The following is a 17110-nucleotide window of genomic DNA, read 5'->3' as shown; positions in this document are numbered from 1 at the left end:
CAGGAGTCCCGCCTCGGGTGCCCGGCTCGCCCAGCGCCTGGCATTTCTGCGCCCGCCCCGCCGCAGCCCTGGCCCCGGTCCCCGGCCGCCTCTGTTCACAGACAGACTTGTTGGCAGGCCGCAGGCCTGGCACGCACCCAGAGATGCCTGACCCTCCCTCCCTTTGGTTTTCTAATTGCAGAAAAGTTCATTAGGAGACAGACAATAGCCAGTTCCAAAACGCCAAGAAAAAACAATCAGGCCATCCGCAGCCCCACTGTCAGGCTCCCGCTGCTGAATGGCCGGTTAAATGGTGCCAGATGGCGCCTCGGTGCCCTCTCTGGGCAGAGAGATGATGGATGTCAGCCTGGCCCTGCAGGCAGGGGCGCGAGGGCCAGGGGCGTCCGGGCTTGCCCGCGGTGCCCAGCGAGCTGCCCCTCAGGCCCGCCGTGCCGTCCCGTGCTGGGCTGAGGCTGGGCAGGGCGGCCACTTGCCTCCCCGGGCAGGTCGCCGGGCAGAGCTGGGCCAGGCTTCGTCAGGGTTCTGCGGGGGGAGAGAAGCCCGATGGCTGCAGGGGGACAGGGGGGACTCACTCTGCACGGGCCCGGGGAGCGCCAGCGCTGGCCGCGGAGGCGGCTTTGTTGCCTCGCTTGGAGTTGGTGGAGGGGAAAATTGTTTGTGACGACGCCGCTTCCGAGCCATCTGTTCCTCGCTGAACATCTGGCCAGGACAGCGGAGGAGAAAGCCATGCTTCCCGGCGCCAGCTCCCCGGGGGCCCCATCGTGCCGCTGCGGGTCCTCACGTCCCTCCCTCCCCGGGCCCCTGACCAGGAGACGCGTCGCTCCCTCGAGGACTCCTCTCTCTCAGGAGAGGGGAAGACTCCGAAAGGATCGTCAAAGGACTGGAGAATTTAATGGGGTTTTTTTGTTGTTGCTATTTTTTTAAAAATCATATATCAACTCCTTGATACATGATTTCCTTGGGGAGCAATGTCACCTCTGGTACCTCAGAGCAAGCTCGTGAGCGGGCAGCTTCCTTGAGGTCAGCCGTCACCTTGCACCCTTGGTCTCTGGGGAGAGTAGTGAGACCCAGCCATCCCGTCCCTGGGCGGAACTCGCACTGTCCCCAGAGGTGCTCTGGCCCAGGGCAGGTCAGCTGCTCTTCCAGCCGGGATTCTGACATCACACTGGTGTCGCGGAGGCTTTGAGCAGGGAGTGGAAAGGTTGAAGTGAGGCCAGGTGCCCCGATCTTGACCTCGCGGAGGATAAGAGCGGCGAGCCCTGTCAGGTGAGGCCCCTGCCGCCCCCGCTTAGTTAACGGGGGTTCTGTGTTTCGGTGCTCACGGCCCCCCCGCGTGGCTCTCCGCCCTCACAGGCTCATGGAGTCCCGGTCCTTCTACACGGCTTACCTGCAGAGGTTCTCCGATGGCACCCGGGAGGCCGCCCAGACCACGGCCGCACAAACCACCGCGAACACAGTCGCTCCCACCGTGTGGAAAGTTGCAGATCGGTAAGGCCCCGTCGGGTTCTCCTCCCTTCCCCACCGTGGCCTCCGCTCTGCTCTGCTCGCAGACACCCCCTTCAGACCGCACTCCGCGCCTTGGCCGGCTGAGGGGCTGAGCGCGTGCCACCCGGAGCCCAGACGCGCTGAGGGCTGGCCTTGGCCTCTGGGGGGTCCGGGAGAGTCCTGGATGCGTGGCAGTCTGCTGGCGGCCTCCCCAGTGTCTGCTGATGGGGGCGGGGCTGCGAAAAGCATTCACTTTGTCCTTCATGATGGAGGAATACTTCCCAAGGCCCACATTCCTTAGGCTTAACTCTTCAAAAACAAGAAGAATCTGTGGCCTCCAAACCAGCGTCCCACGCAAGCGATGATTTCTTCAGCAAATGGTTTCGAGTGCCTGCTGTGTTCTAGGCACACTGTACAGGGCGGGTGGAGTCCCTGCCCACACGGGGCTTACAGTCCCTTCATAGCATCCCCTCTAGGAAGGTACCTGGCCTCACTTGGATGCCTCTGCTGTCGGGGAGCTCACTCCTCTTTGAGGGAGCCTGTACCTTTATATACACTTTTGTAAACATGAGAAAGCTACTCTTCTCTCTGAGGCTCCGAGGCTCTTGTGGTAGAATTCCTGCTTTTTGGGGCGGGGAGACAAGGCCACACCCTGCCTCATACCAAGTGGAAATCGCTGACCAGGGAGCTCGGAGCTGCATGGAGAAGGCTGCCTCCACCAGGGGCTGCTCCGAGAAAATTGGGGGAAAGGTCGTCTGGTCTTCAGAAGGAATTTGCATCCCAACGTGGGGAACTTTAAGTGCTCCTGGAGAGATTTTTCATAGATCCCAGGGAAACTAAAATGGGAAGGGAAACTAAAATGGTCATTTTGATTATTCAAATCACACGGACTATTATAATAGCTGACGCTGTGCCAGACCGTGTGCTGGGTGCCTTCCGTGCATTGTCTCTCTTGGTCCTGAGGCCACTCCTTCATGGAGAACACCAGAATGGAGAGGTAAACTGAGGCCCAGGCATACCGCAGTGGAGCAGAGAGAGGACTTGGCCAGGCGGTCACAGTGCCCACCTCTTTAGCTGACCTCATTGGCCCCCTACAACCTTAGGAGGGTGGCGGGGCAGGAGTCATCACTTCTCTTTACAGAGGAATGTCCCTGAGGCCTCGAGAGGTAGCCTGAGGTGGCCCAGCTCCCTGTGGAGCGGAGGCCAGAACCCTGGTCTCAGGAGGCGGCTAGAGAAGCAGCCAGCCCTCGAGAGCCCTGAGTCTAGACCCCAGGTGAGCGTTCAGGCACGGGGTAGAGCAGCCAGCGTGGGGCCTGCAGCCCTTCCGCGGGAGCTGGGTCAGCCCAGGAGATGTGAGGCGGAGCCTCGCTCGACACCTGAGGTCTGGTAGCTGTGAGGACATCAGCCCCCGAATAAATCACTCACCACTTACCCTCTTGCCCGGCCCCGCCATGCCCAGCGGGGTAGGCAGCCAAACCCTCGGTCTTTCAGAAAGGGCCCAGGTTCCCAGAGCCATGTCACGTGGATACACCTATTGGTCTGTTTGTCTGTCCCTGGGGGTCTTTGTTCAGAACAGAGAATGAAGCTCAGCCTTCCCCCAGTGTCCTGATTAAAGCACGTTGAGTGAGTCACAGGCTGGCCCTGGGCCTGCAGAGCGGGGAACCCTGCTCTCTGCCAGGAGCTGCTGAGGGGCCTACATTTGTGCTTGTGTTTAATCCTCTCAGTCACCTACCTGTGAGCATTTTATTATCATCCCCGTCCTAGCAGATGAGGAGCTGAGGCTCGGGGAAGTTAAATAATACACCGAGGCCGCACAGCTGGCTCCTGGCAGCTTGCGGGGCTCCGGGACAGTCAGCAGTGAGTGTCCTCTTCTCCCCACTGAGCCCTGGCCGCGCCTCCCCGGGCCGCCCGTGCTTAACGCCCCTTTCTCTGCCTCCGTCTGGGTCCCCAGCTCCAAGATCTACATGGCCGACCTGGAATCTGCACTGCACTACATCCTGCGGGTCGAAGTGGGCAAGTTTTCTGTCCTGGAGGGGCAGCGCCTGGCGGCCCTGAAACGGTTTATGGCGGTGCTAGCCCAGGTGAGCCGTCCCCGGCCCCCCTCATCTGTCCGTGCCGCTCCAGAGGGTCAGTGGGCGTCCCAGCCGGGAGGGGTCAGCCCGGCCCCTCCCTCGGGAGCTCCTGGCCTGGCCGGACATCTGGCCGCACAGCTGTCCCAGTCCACCATGGGCTGCTGCCCCGAACCCTCAGCCGTGCCCCTCCCCAGTGCCACATGGCCAGGGTCCAGACACGGCGTGCCTGGGGCCGCTGCCCTGGGGATGTCCCCAGCTGATTCAGTGACTGGCCCTGCCTGCCGGGGTCCTCCACCTTGGAGTGAGCCTGGATGGTGGCCTCTCATGCCCATGGACGCCACCGTGAAGGGAAGAAGCCTTTTCTGAGTCCCCCGTCTTCCCTCCCAGCACCGAGCAGAGTCTGACCCCCGTGCCTGACGCCCAGGCGGGTCTTCCTTATTCAGCTGTGGTTTCCTGCCCATGTGGCTACTCCGTGAAGTGTAGCTGCTGCATACTGAGGACCTGATGTGTGTCAGGCATTTAATCCTCCCAACCTGGCTGCAAGGAGGCGGGTACTAGCCCCATTTAGGAGGCTCAGGATGCTCAAGGGACTCGCCTCAGGCCTCCTAGCCTCCCAGGTAGGAGGTGGTGCGAGGGAGGTTTGCGCCGAGGCATCAGAGCCTGTGCCCCTTTCTCGGCCACGCTCCTTCCTCATCTCCGAAGGGGAGATGTGGGCCGCCTCCTCCTGCGCCTGCCTCCCGCTGCCTGCCTGCGTCCTTCCCTCTGGTTCCAGATCTTCTGCCAGCGCTGCCCTACTTACACCCCGGGGCTCTGGCCGCCGAGGACTGCTGAGTCAGGTCCAGGCCCCGGTCCCCTTCAGAGCCTCACTGCTGACTCAGTCACCCACAGCCCTGGGTGCCAGGCCTGAGCTTCTGGGGGCAGCTGGGTCTGCAGGCAGCAGGGACTGCCTCTGAGGGTGACCTGCAGCTCTCCCGCAGAGGCTGCCTGCTAGCCTGGTCCCCCCGCCTGCCCTCGCCAGCCTAGGCTACTTGGCTTGGTCATGTGTGTGTGTGTGCGCGCGCGAGCGTGTGAATGCAAACGTGACTACACTAGAGCTCCCTGTAAGGTGTCCGGAATGCTGTTACCATCTAAGGCGACAGCCCTCGCGCCTCCCAGAGGTCCCGCCGGACCGAGCCGCTGTCCTTCAGCCCATCCTGATCATAGAGGCCTTTCCTCAGGCCCCGTGAGCTGCTTGGTCTCCCAGTCTCAGAGACCTGGGGCAGCTGGCCCAGAGAACCAGGGGGAAGGTCCGTGACGGTTCTGTGTGCTGCCCCCCTGCCCGACACATACCTGACGCCCAGAGGGCGTTCCAGGCATCCCTCAGGAGACGGGACACCCCGCCGCCCAGCCCAGTCCATGCGAAGGAATTTTCCTGGGGAAGCTGTTTCCCGTGAGCCACTCGCATCTCTCAGCTGGACTCAAAGCTGCGTTTCGTCTGGGCCCCAGGGGGACTGTTTGCAGTCAGGGTGAGGGGAGGAATGAGACCCAGGCAATGCCCGAGTCTGGCAGGGGCTTCAGCAGCACTGCCTTCAGGTGCTGGAAGTGAGTTTGGGGTGAAGGAGCCCTTTATGCCAGGAGCCGGGGCCCTCAGGGAGGACAGGGCTGGCCTTGGGACAGAGGGAAGCCAGGCGTACTGAGGACTAGGAGCAGAGGGCCGCGGGCACGAGCTTGCAGGGCCTGCTCCAGCCGTGCCTCACGGCCCCTGGAGGCTGCAGGGTATCTTGGCCCTGCCCTTGCTTGGGCCGCTTCTTCCTGAGCAGTGGTAGTAGCAGCTGCTGTTTCTCGAGCTCTGACAGGGTGCCAGACTCTGCACAGCGCTCTCTGTGTATTGGCTTGTTTGTTATTTCTCCTAACAAACTCCGTGGGGGTGGGTGTAAGCAGTATCTGGTCACGCGGAGGAAAAATGACGGCCCAGGGGGGTGAGCACCTTGCCTTGTCCCAGGCCCTCCAGCCAGTGGGTGGCTGAGCTGAGACTCGTTCCCAGGTCTCATCTCACCCATGCTCTGACCCACTATGTGCATGGGGCCTGAAGGGTGGCGTGCTCACTCGGCCTCTCGGCCCTGGGGAACAGTCAGCCCCGGGCGTGCCCAGTCGGGAGGCACGGCGCAGGTCCCGAGGGTGCCCCCGCGCCCCTGCCTGCACCCCACTGCCTGAGCTGGGGCGCACGCTGCTGTCTCGCTCCGCCAGGCGAGTGGCTGCGGGACTGGCCACTGGGTGGCGCGTGGTCACCAGCCTTTCCTGCTGAGCAGAGAGGCTGACGCCCTGCAGCCCAGAGCCCCTTCACGTGCCCTTCCTCTGACGCCCTGGCCTGAGGAGGCCGAGGTTCCGAGTCCGGGTGACGGCAGTGACAAATGCCGCCTTGAAGCTGTAAATCTGCGCTGAGGGCCCGGCGGCCTGCGTGGGCCGGCCAGGAGGGAGCACGCCACAGCCCGGCCTCTTTCCCGCCCCTTCTCGCTCCGGGGGACCAGGAGGCTTGATGAGAGTGGACCGCGGCGCTCGCAGAGGGCTGGGGCGCTGGCGGGAATTTCTGTTCAGGGGTCGTTCCGTCTCCGGAGCCCTTCCCGGGCAGTTGTCTTTGCCCTCGTTCCTCTGCAAGGTCCTCAGCATCATCCTCTCGACCCGCTCCGCGGCTGCCCCACTCTCTCGCCTGCCTCAGCCCCCACTTTGTGCGCACACACGCGCGTGCACACACACACGCTCCTTCTCTATCCATCCCCCTCCCTGGAGTCCCTGGGGTTTTAAAGTGCTGATGCTAATCAGATCGGAGCTGACTTAGTGTCAGAGTAGCTTTCTGTGTTCCTCAGAGACTGCCGGGAGTCACTATCAAGATTGGGATCTTGGCGATAAGCCCCTGGGCTGCCTTGTGCCCCTGGCAGCCCGTGGAATACCAATGAAGGGCCGTGTGCCAGCCTAGCCCAGCCGGTCAGTTAGCTGCTGTCAGAAGCTCACCTGAGGTCCGCAGGGCCCAGGGTTCCCAGCCGCGCTGGGAAGTAGCCAGGTGCTCAGTCTTCGTCCCCACGGCAACCTGTGGTCAGGGGCCAGCACAGGAGCCCATGGCCTAGACAGAGGCCTCCGGGACCCGGCCCCACGTAGCACCCGTCCTCTCTCCCTACCCCTGCCCCTCGCCTCGCCAGCTGCCCCAGACCTGGGGTGGTGGGGAGCCCACATTTGTGTCTTGGCAGAATGCTTGCCTGCCTCAGCCCCCTACCCGCCCCTGCCCGGGACTGCGGCTCTCTGGGGGATTCGTGTCTCACTTTTCCACCTGAACTTGTTCCTCCCCTTAGTACTTCCCCGGCCAGCCCTCAGTCCAGAACTTCCTGCACTCCATGAACGACTGGCTCAGGAGGCAGCAGAGGAAGAAGCTCCCCTACGGCCTCTTTCAAACCGCTCTGGAAAACAGGAAGGAGGTGAGTCCGGGGAGCGACCGGAGACCTCCCTCGGGAGGCCGGGGGAGTGTGTGGGGGGGGTAACCCTGACCTCTGACCTCCTTCACCAGTTTGCCTTAAGATTGGGTCCTCCCGTGAATAATTAATAAATTGCTGTTCCCGAACTCGCCCCATACACATCTCGTTTCATTCCTCCCACGTTAGCGGACGGTAGATATGATCCTCATTGAGCAGGTGAAAAAACCGAGGTCAAGCAACTCACCTAAGCCAGCGAGTGGTTGGGCTGGAGTTTAAAACCCACCATGACACCCCGGCTGTGACAGTCTTTACCACCCTCTGTCGCCTCCGAGCATGCGGTGCCGCTCAGCGTGGCCTCTGCGGCCCGCTCCGCCCCGGGCACCTTTCCCAACTCTGGCCCTCGCCGCTGTCCGCAGAGGTGCGCACTGTGGGCCCGAAGCCACACAGAAGCGAGTGTCAATCCAGGCGCCTCCCATGACAGCCCCTCATTTTACAGATGCGGAAGCTGAGGCTGGAATGAGGACGGATCCGGTGCTCTTAGGCAGGGGTGGCCCGAGGAAGGCGATCGCCTGGGAGGGGACCTCATTTGTCCGAGGGCCGAGTGCACACCTCCGAGCTTCCTGCCAGCCTCCCGTTCTTCTTCTTCCCCCGAATGCACTCACGCTCATCTGTGTCCCTTAGGGCTCTGTGATTGCCAAGAAGGTGCACTGGGTCGGCTGCCAGGGGAGTGAGCCACATTTTCGGGGCTTTCCCTGCTCCCTGTGGGTCCTGTTCCACTTCCTGACCGTGCAGGCAGCTCGGAAAAATGTCGACCACTCACAGGAGGAAGGTGAGTCTGGAGCTGCACAGCCTGGCTGGGGCCTCACTCAGCCCGCCCCGCCTTGCCCCTGCCGGCTCCCTGCTGCAGGTCCTCTCCAGGGAACTCTGTGGTAGAAGCTGGTCACGCACGACCAGCATTCTCCTGAGAGGGAGGATCTGGAGACGCCACCCAGTCCTGCACCCCACCCCAAGGTGGCGCCCCACAAACTGGGGGGCACGAGTCTTTTCCTTGGCTTTTTCAGAGCCACGGTCTTCATGAAAAACAGGTGGTTCCATTTTTTTTATACTCCTATGACGAACAGAACTGTGTCTGTTTCACAGTTTACATGGCTAATACACGTACTTTGAACAGTCTTACCGTTTCCTGCTGAGAAATCATTTTCTCGGGGAAGCCGGGGAACCACCTTGCGCCTCCTGCCCTGCCCCCTCCCAAGACCATGCAGCTGCCTCAGGGCACTTACTGCCTCCGCCTCCGCTGAATGCCCAAAAGGCTGGGCATCCGGTTCCACCCACGTTTACTTGAGGGACCAGGGTTTTGTCGGGCCCTGGCTCAGCCTGGGGGCTGCGAAGGTGGAGAAGACGCAGTCCCCGCACTTGGCAGACGGTGCGACAGGTGGGCAGAGCTGCCCTTCACTGCGCCGGGCGAGAGGGGCTGGGGGTGGGCGCCAAGGGTGTGCTCCACGTTGTCTGTCGGGAAGGGCTCGAGGAGGGGAGTCACGTGGACCTAAAAATAAAAGGCCGAGGTGGGAGGTGGAGCGCATTTATTTGAGATTTTTTAAAAAAAGAAAAGAGGACAGCTATTTGGAAAGCGCCAATTGAGGCAGAACCCCAAACAATGTTCGGATTAGGAGACAAAGGCAGAGGGTGTTTATGCGAAGCAGTTACATCAGAAGAAGGAGGGCGTTTTCGGTGGTGTAGACAAGCTCGCAGAGTGATGCTGATTTTCATTCTGGTAGCCATCCGCCCAGGAGTCATAATCTTTGCTTTTCTGTCATCTTTGCAAACAGTTCTGCTGCTTTAGGCCCAGTCCAAAGGTTATTTTGCCCTATTTTGTTATTCCATAGTTGTGAGGCATAAGATGTACAAGACAGTTCCTCTGGACTCCGACTCCATTTTCAAGTAGCTCCATTTATTATTATCATTATCATCATTATTATCATTATTATTATTATTACTTACAGCTGAGGGTCATTGGCAGGACAGGGGTTGAGCTGGGAAGGCAGGGCGCCCCACCCCCACAGAGGGCAGGCCCGCAGAGGCAGAGGGTCCCTGTGTCCGCGTCTGTGAGGCGTCTCCCAAATGCCAGGCCCTGCGCTAGGGGTGGGGTACAGCCATAGGAGATGAAAAGTCCCTGCCTCGAGGGGACAGTAAACACACAAGTAGGTGGGTTCAGTTATGGTGACGAATGGGGTGAGGAAGCCAGTGAAGTGGGTGCAAGACCCTGGGGAGGGGCCGTGCTCAGGGGAGAGGCCAGGGGCAGCTTCTCCCAGGACCTGAGCGGAGAGGGGAAGCAGCTGCGGCACATCTGGGGACAGGGCCTTCCGGGCCGAACCGGTTTCCCAGGGCCGCCCTGGCCAGTGCTGTGCTCCAGGCAGCTTAACGAAAAATGTGTTTTCTCGAAGTTCTGGGGGCCATAAGGGCCGTAAGCCCAGGATGAGGGTGTCGTCGGGGTCGGCGTCTGCTGAGGCCTCTCCTTGGCTTGTAGATGACCATCTCCTCCTTCACACGGTCTTCACTGTGTCCAGATTCCCTCCTCTCCCAGGGACACCAGTCAGATTGGATTAGGACGTGCCCTGATGACCTCGTTTTAACTGAGTCACCTCTCTAAAGACTGTGTCTAAATACAGTCACATTCTGAGGTCCTGGGGGTTAGGACTTTGACACACGGATTTCACAGGACACAGTTCAGCCCATCACACAGGTGAAGGACTAGCAAGTGCGGAGAGCAGGCCTGGCGTGTGTGCGGCAGGGTCGAGCCTGGGGGTGGGGAGCAGGGCAGCCACGCAGGGCCCGTGGGGCCCAGGCCAGAGCTGGAGGTGCGCACGCGGGAGACGTGGGGTGTTTGAAGGCAGGGCTGACGGGACTCGGTGGTGGGTTAGATGAAGAGTGCACAGGAAGGTGGGCTTAATGGTGTGCACCCGTTAGACCGACCTCTGACGGGAGAGGCAGACTATGGGGTCTGGAGCTGTGGGGGGAGGTCCGGGGCAGAGACACTCATCTCGAGGTCATTAGCACATGCATGGCACGTAACACCTGGAGACTGGATGGGCCCATTAGTGTGTGGCCAGAGAAGAGCTGAGGCCTGAGCTCTGGGCTCTGCAGCATCTGGACCTCTGTGAAGGGAGCAGGGCCCACAAGGGAGCAGCCATGGTGATTTCAGGAGCGCCCCCCACGTAGCGTTCCGAGAAGGGGGCCGTGGTCAGCCGAGCGGGCACCCGTCTGGCAGGAGCTGCGTGTGTGGGTTAGTGGCGAGCAAGGCCTGGTTGGATTGAGCTGAAGAGAGAAGAAACTGGAGATACTGGGAAAGTCACCGGGGTGTAACTGGGGTCAGAGAAGGGATTTCACGATCGTAGTTGTTTTTACCAGGTGGAACCATCCCATGTCGAGGGAGAAATTGATGATGTAATAAGAGAAAATATTAATGGGAGGAAGCGAGAAGGGGTGAGGTCCAGAGCACGGGGCAGGCGGAGGAGGCAGGGACGGGCGGGCCACAGGGCTGGATGCAGGGGCTGCAGTTGAGGGGGGCCGAGGAGGTGCGAGGCAAGACGCAGGCCGGTCTGGGGCAGAGCGCAGGGTGCTGGTGTCCTGGCGGGTGGAGGGGTGAGGTGAGGAGACTGGCTCGTAAGGGGCCGGGGTTTGCAGCAGGAAAGACGGCGAGGGCGGCAACAGCACTAGGTCCTCCTCCGGCCTCCAGCCCCGAGCAATGCCGCGCGGAGCATACCGTCAGGGAGGAGCCTGTGAGGAGCCTGTGTCCGGCAGAGTGGCGGGGGGTTGGCGGGGCAGTGGGAGGGGATTTGGGGGTGGTGAAAACAGATGAGGGGGTGTGCAGGGCAGAGCAGGATGGACTCCTGATCAGGCCTGCGGGAGGAGACGCGGCGGGGCAAGCCCCATCGGGAAGCCTAAAGTGGGTGCGAGGCCAGAGGGCCGTGGGGGCCGGGTGGGGGGCACGCTGCCCCCGCCTTCCTCCTCAGCCGCGGTTCAGGGAGCCCGAGCGCCCTGCCAGCAAGTTTGGACTTTATCCTGAGTGTCAGTAAGTGACAGGAGCCTGGATGAGTGGCAGGGAAGGGAAACTGGGGTTTAGGAGTTTGGGAGGAGATGGAGTCAACTGTCAAGTGACCCCTGGAAGGTGGAGAGAAGGACGGGGAGACCCGGGCCTCTCATCGGCTGGGCTGGGGTACGGAGTCCCTGTGCAGAGGTGACCGCGGGGGCCCCCATGAACGGCCTCTCCTCTCCCCCGTAGCCAAGGCCCAGGAAGTCCTCCAGGCCATCCGGGGCTACGTCCGCTTCTTCTTCGGCTGCCGAGACTGCGCTGGCCACTTCGAGCAGATGGCCGCCGCCTCCATGCACCGGGTGGGCAGCCCGGACAGCGCTGTTCTGTGGCTCTGGTCCAGCCACAACAAGGTCAACGCGCGCCTCGCAGGTAAGAAGGGCCGCCCCCAAGGCTGGAGCCGGCTCCAGGGGGAGGATGGGGCGGGAGCTTTGGCGTCTCGGACCGGAGGCGGGAGGCGGGACACCGGTTGTCCCCCAGGTAGCACCCCGTGGGTCACAGCGCTGCACGGTGCACAGAGCACTGCCACATGCTCTTCCAGCCCCGCCGACGTCCGCCAGTGCCATTAGACCCGTCTCCCCGAAGAAGAAACCGAGGCCTGGACGCGCTAAGGCCTCGGCCCTCGCGCGCTCTCCCCTGCACCGGGGCCCCTCCTCCTGGCCCGCGGGGGTCTTTCCTGCCTCCCTCGTTCGGCCTCCTGGCTATTGGCCTCTTACTCGAACCAATAGGGAGGAGAGAGCTGGGCTTTTCCACCCCCCGGGTAGGGGTCTAACGATAAAATAGCCAGAAAAGAAAGACCAGGTCCTTCGAGGAGCACCAGGGACGGATCCCACAGGAGGCGGGAGGCTTCTCTTCTGGGTGTCCTTCCTCGACAGTGTCTCTGTCCCCCCGGGCACCGGAGTCTGATGGGGCCAACGGGCAAAAGCAGGGGCGGCTAGAGCCGGCGGGCGGGGAGGGAGCCATCTGTGGACGGGAGCCCGGGCGTGTCCGTGGGGACAGAGGAGACCCCCCAGGAGCGCGAGGTGGGAGACGAGGCCCCGGCAGGCGAGTTTAAGGGAGCCGAACGGAGCAGGTGGTGATGCAGGCGGCTGCACTTGGTCCGGGTCTCCTGGGGCCTCTTGGTGGACTTTGAAAAGAAGACACACGCCTGTCCCTCCTCCCGCCACTCCCTCCCCGCCCCGCCCCTGCCACCAAATGCTCTAAATGACCCTTCAGCCTGTGACCTCGGCAGGCTCCCAGCTTCCCTGTGGGCCCAGCTGCTGCCGCTGGGCCAGGAGCCACGGCCTCTCTCTGAGGGTCCTAAAGGACGGCAGTGCCCGCCCCCCGCTGTGGGGCCCTTTCAAACCAAAGCCATCACGGTCATGGCCGAGTACAGACCCAGTGCTCGCTTTGCGAGGCCCGCTCACTCTCTTCTCACCGGACCCTTGGAATCTACTTGTCGCCCCCTCCCCAAAATGACCGTTCTGGCTTCCGCTCCACTTGCCTCTGCTTCGTTCCGGCCAGCAGCGTCTTTTCCTATTAAACCCACTAGGGGAGGTGCCTCTGGCAAGACAGATGGACTGATCCACATTCGCCTGCGACCCTGGGCTCAGCCCACGGTGCCGCTCTGCCGGGGGGCAGCGTCCCGCCTCTTCTCAGTGTCCTCTTCCCCGCCCAGCCCCCAGGCCTCCCCACACCCAGCCCTGGCGCCCGCCCGGGGAGGAAACTCCGCTGACCGCGACCTGCCCCAGAGGCCTGCAGAGGAGCTGCCTGTGGAATTGCGAAGAGCCACGAACTCTTTGTTTCAAAAGGCATCATTTTCCTTTAGTTATGAAAGGAATATACCTCTGCCGTGTAAGACTTGGAAACTTTCAGAAGATAAATATTAGCAGGCGGACGGACCAAAGACTGCGAGACAGATCCTTCCGAGTCTGCTCGCCCTTCCCCGGGTCTGGTCCAGGGTACACACCGGCAGCGAGGTTGACAAAGGCAGACGAGGGTTAGTGGGGGACGGCTCTGAAAGGGAGCTGTTCACCCCTGCAAAATCGGGGTGCCGGCGTGGGCGTCGGGTAGGACTGCCCCTCAGCCAGAGAGGCACCGTTGCGGGGCTCCGGCTGGGCCGAGGCCTGAGCGGGCTCCTGCTGTGTCTCCCCTCGTCCTGTCGCAGGGCAGGGCGCGCACCGTCTGCAGACAAGGGCGCTGGCGCTCCGGATGGAAGGAGAATGAGGTCCGGGCTTCTGGGGGTCACAGCCGCTCCGTGTGCTTCTCTCCCCAGGTGCCCCCAGCGAGGACCCCCAGTTCCCCAAGGTGCAGTGGCCTCCCCGTGAACTCTGTTCTTCCTGCCACAATGAACTCCGGGGGACGCCTGTGTGGGACCTGGGAAACACCCTCAAGTTCTTCAAGACCCACTTCTCTCAGAACAACGTCGTCCTGGACTTTCCCTTAGCCGAGCCCGGCCCTCGGAGGGTCGCACAAAGGATGGCAGTCTCCCCACAGATGGAGCTGGCGACTGGAAATTCTACTGTGGTCCCCGAGAATGCTGAGATCATGGTGGGCCGAGGGACAGAGCCCCCTGGGACTTTCACCCTCGATGTTCCAGTGGAGAGACTCGGGGCAAGTGGCCCTCAGGAGATACAGGCTGGCCTCGGTGTGACCGGAGCTGGGTCGGATCAGGGACCTTCCGAGCACTTAGTGGAGCCTCAGAGGGATAAGCTGGAGCAGCCAGAAGGGCAGCGACCTTTGGCCAAGCGAGACACCGGAGCCTTACTGCTGGCTGACTTCTCGGCTGAGAAGGACCTCCCCGGAGGCCTTTCCGAGCTGAGACGAGTAGGCCGCAGCTCCAAGCAGCTGGCCAGTGTCCCTGAGAGGGAGCCAGAGGCCGGGGCCGTGCGAAGCCGAGGCCAGTGGCTGCAGGTGCTGGAAGGGGACTTCTCCCACCTGGACATCAGCCTCTGTGTGATGCTCTACTCCCTGTCCTTCATGGGCCTGCTGGCTGTGTACACCTGCATCCGGGCCAGGATGCGGACCCTGAAGGGCCACGCCAGCCACCCCGCAGCCTGAACCGTCCGACTTGGGAGGGCAGCAGGAGTGGGAGCTGCTACTCAAGGGGCTCCTCGAGCCCCCCACCCCGTTCTTCCCCCTTCCTCCTTGCCCAGGGAAGTCCAGGAAGACCAGTTAGGCCTTCTGGGAATGAGGGCCCCACAGACGCGGAGACAGGCTCAGGGCGCAGGCTCCTCTGAGGCAGGGGCAGGGCAGCCTTGGGCAGTGAGGGCGCTGGCTCAGCCCCTGCCCTCTCAGCGCCAAATTCCTCTTTTGCAGCTTATTTGAAGTCCTGCCTCATTTTTGCTGAAGCTTCAATGTCTCCTGCTTAGTCTCGGCCATAAATTGGGGCCAGTGAGCCATCGTGTCCAAGGCTTCTAAGGAGGGTCCCTGGGCTGCGGGCAGGAGAGGGGCTCCTCACTGCATTCCAGGGCTCCGTCCACCCTGCTCCCTCTGCATAGGAAGAGGCCTTCTCACCAGAAGGAAGGGCTGCCTCTGGGCCTCCATGGCCCGCCCACCCTCCAGCCCCTCAGACTTCCTGCTGAAGGTCGGGTCTTCCGGAAGCTTCTAGAAGTCATGTTGGCCTCCCAGTGGAGGTTGATGGGAGGACAGCCTCTGGCCAGTGCCTTCCCAGACCTCTGCTGCAGGAAGCTCACAGGCTGGAGTTGATGTGGTCGTGCCCGGCTGGGTAGGTGATGGTCACTGGGCTGGGGGTGAGTGTCTGGCTTAGCAGGACCGGATGAGGGGCTAGTGTGGGATTTAGGAGGGATGCTGGGATCTCTAGTGCCTTGCTCTGGGCTTACCTGTGAGATGCAGAGTGAAGCCTCGGGGAAAAATAATGGTTGCTTCAAATGTTCTGCGGCTCTTCCTTTTCGGGTTCACCCCTCCTGGAGCTGGGTCTTTGTCTTTTGATTTTAGCCTCCAAAGTAGATGCTGGTCTTTGAAGGTAGAGGGTGCTGTAGGGAGGGGAACGTCATCTCTCTCTCGAAGGTCCATCTCCTGTTACCTAGGGGTGAAAGGGTCAGAGGGTGGGGGACACTGTGCACATGCTTGATTTTCACCGTCACTGCTTGGGAGGGCTGTGGAATAAATTATTTTTGTTTAGGCAAGTACCCGTGTGTCCTTCCACTTGGAGACCTAGTATTCAGGTCTGGACAGAATGTGCAAAATTCTGCCTCACCTGGGATCCAGGCAGATGTGAGTTCTCCTGGCTCTCATAGCTCCTGGCCGGCAGGGGACAGGCACCCTGGTCACAGCCCCCGTCTCTCGGATGGGGCGCTCCCCGACTTCGCACAGAGCGCTCTGGACCCAGGCCCGGTCAGTCAGTCTCCACGTCAGTCGGTCTCCACGTGCACCGGTGCAGGCCTCTGCCCCGCCTCCTGCTCCGCACCTGGCACCTGCCCGGCCCTCCTCCTCCGCCAGGCATCCTTCTCCAGCTCCCTTGGAAGGAGAGGGCTTGTTTGTGAGCAGGGGCCTCTCCTGCCTGGCTGCTCAGCAGGGAGGAGTCAGCCAGATTAGAGGGCCTGCCCCTAATCCGGCCTGCTGGGTTTTACAAGGATCAGAGCAGCTGATAATGAACCTCATTAAGGGGGAGCAGGAGCCTCAATCCGATTTGGGGTTTTCTCTTGGACATCACTCTGCTCAGATGGCCTGGCTCTGCATGGAGCAGGTAGGGTGCCAAACATACTCCCCCCCTGCTAGGGCAGCTGGGGCGGGGGTGGGGGGACAGGCAGGGGTCAACTCGCCCTCCCCTGCTTATGTCAGCCCTATGTTACCTCTTTAGCTGCCTGGTTCCTGTGGTGGGTCCCAGCCTGGAGCCTCTGCAGGCCTCTTGTCTGAGAGTCCCTATCTGCTCATCTTCCCCTGCTCTGCCGGCCACTGGCTGGGAGGCCAAGGGGCAGACAGGCCAGCACACTGTTGGCAGTGGCACCCTGGCCCGCAGGAGGGCGAAAGGCTCCCGCTGGGCCAAGACCACTCAAGGACCCCTGCTCCCCACAACCTGGTGCCTGACACAATGCCAAATGCAGAGGGTTTCTATCCGCCAGCCCTCAGCGCTCCAGTGACCGTCCTTACGGAGCTCGGGTATTGAGAATGAGGGCCGGGCTGGACGCGCTGGGGGCAGCCCCAGCTCCACAGCATCTGCCCGCAGCGGCAGGAGGCAGGGCCTCGCTTGAGACCCACCCAGCCGGGTCGGGGCTGAGCGCACGGGGAGTCTCCTTCCGTCTCCTTCCTCCCTGCAGCCTCGGCATCTTTTCGCCCTGTCCCAGCCCCGCTGATTGATAAACAAGGGCCGGGCCTCCTCCTCAGCAGGACTGCTGCCTTTCACCTTGATTTCCCCAGGGCGCTCAGCGGCATCATCATCGATAAACCTGCTTCGCCCACCAGCTGGTCCCCTCCCCCACCCGGTCTGCCAGGCAGGGAGCAGGGGCTTCTGTGACGTGAACATTGCCTGCCACCTCCGCTCTAGGTTCTCTGCCCCTGGGGAGAGCTGCCACACAGGTGAGGGGCCTCAGGGGAGCCCCGCACAGCAAAGACTCCTTGTTCTGGGGCCCCACAGAAAATCTCGCCTCTGCCCGGGGGTGGTACCTCCTGAGCAGGGGAAGGATGCTTTCCTAGAGGAGGGCGCTGAGCTGGGGAAAGTCCCCAATGGTAACAACGTTCATAAATAAGGAGGGAAGGGGCCTCAGGCAGAGGAAAAAGCACTTGCCCAGTCCAGCAAAGAAAAATAGAGAATACAAGAAATTCTAAGCAAAAGAAAAAAAAAAACATTAAAAACTACTTTAAAGGATGATTTTTTTTGAACACGGCACTGGTCTAGAAGCTTGGGATAAATCGAGAAGAGAGACAGGGTCCCTGTTGTTATGGAGCTTCTGCTCTAGAGAAAAAAATGAGACAAAACGGAGATCGCGGTAAGGGTTCTCAAGGACAGCAGGTGGGGACTGGGCAGCCTCTCTGAGACCCACGGGACAACCAGCCCTGCGTGGGAGCGTTGCGGGGTCACACAG

At 61.6% G+C, this 17110-nt stretch overlaps 1 protein-coding gene across 1 annotated transcript in view; it reads left to right on the top strand.

Moving 5' to 3' along the window:
• The window catches only part of QSOX1 (quiescin sulfhydryl oxidase 1), a 34296-nt gene extending 19079 nt beyond the window's left edge, over positions 1 to 15217 (top strand). Inside the window, exons 7-12 of the mRNA XM_016141138.2 lie at positions 1354 to 1488; positions 3437 to 3566; positions 6881 to 7003; positions 7682 to 7829; positions 11280 to 11459; positions 13342 to 15217. Of these exons, the coding sequence (XP_015996624.2) occupies positions 1354 to 1488; positions 3437 to 3566; positions 6881 to 7003; positions 7682 to 7829; positions 11280 to 11459; positions 13342 to 14126 (1501 nt within the window). The 3' untranslated portion in view covers positions 14127 to 15217. The remainder of the gene's footprint in view (positions 1 to 1353; positions 1489 to 3436; positions 3567 to 6880; positions 7004 to 7681; positions 7830 to 11279; positions 11460 to 13341) is intronic.
• The last annotated feature ends 1893 nt before the right edge of the window (positions 15218 to 17110 follow it).

Source organism: Rousettus aegyptiacus, unplaced genomic scaffold (assembly GCF_014176215.1).
Source record: "Rousettus aegyptiacus isolate mRouAeg1 unplaced genomic scaffold, mRouAeg1.p scaffold_m13_p_17, whole genome shotgun sequence".
Classification (NCBI taxonomy): domain Eukaryota; kingdom Metazoa; phylum Chordata; class Mammalia; order Chiroptera; family Pteropodidae; genus Rousettus; species Rousettus aegyptiacus.
The sequence above is the reverse complement of the archived record's forward strand: the minus strand, read 5'-3'. Positions and strand labels throughout refer to the sequence as shown.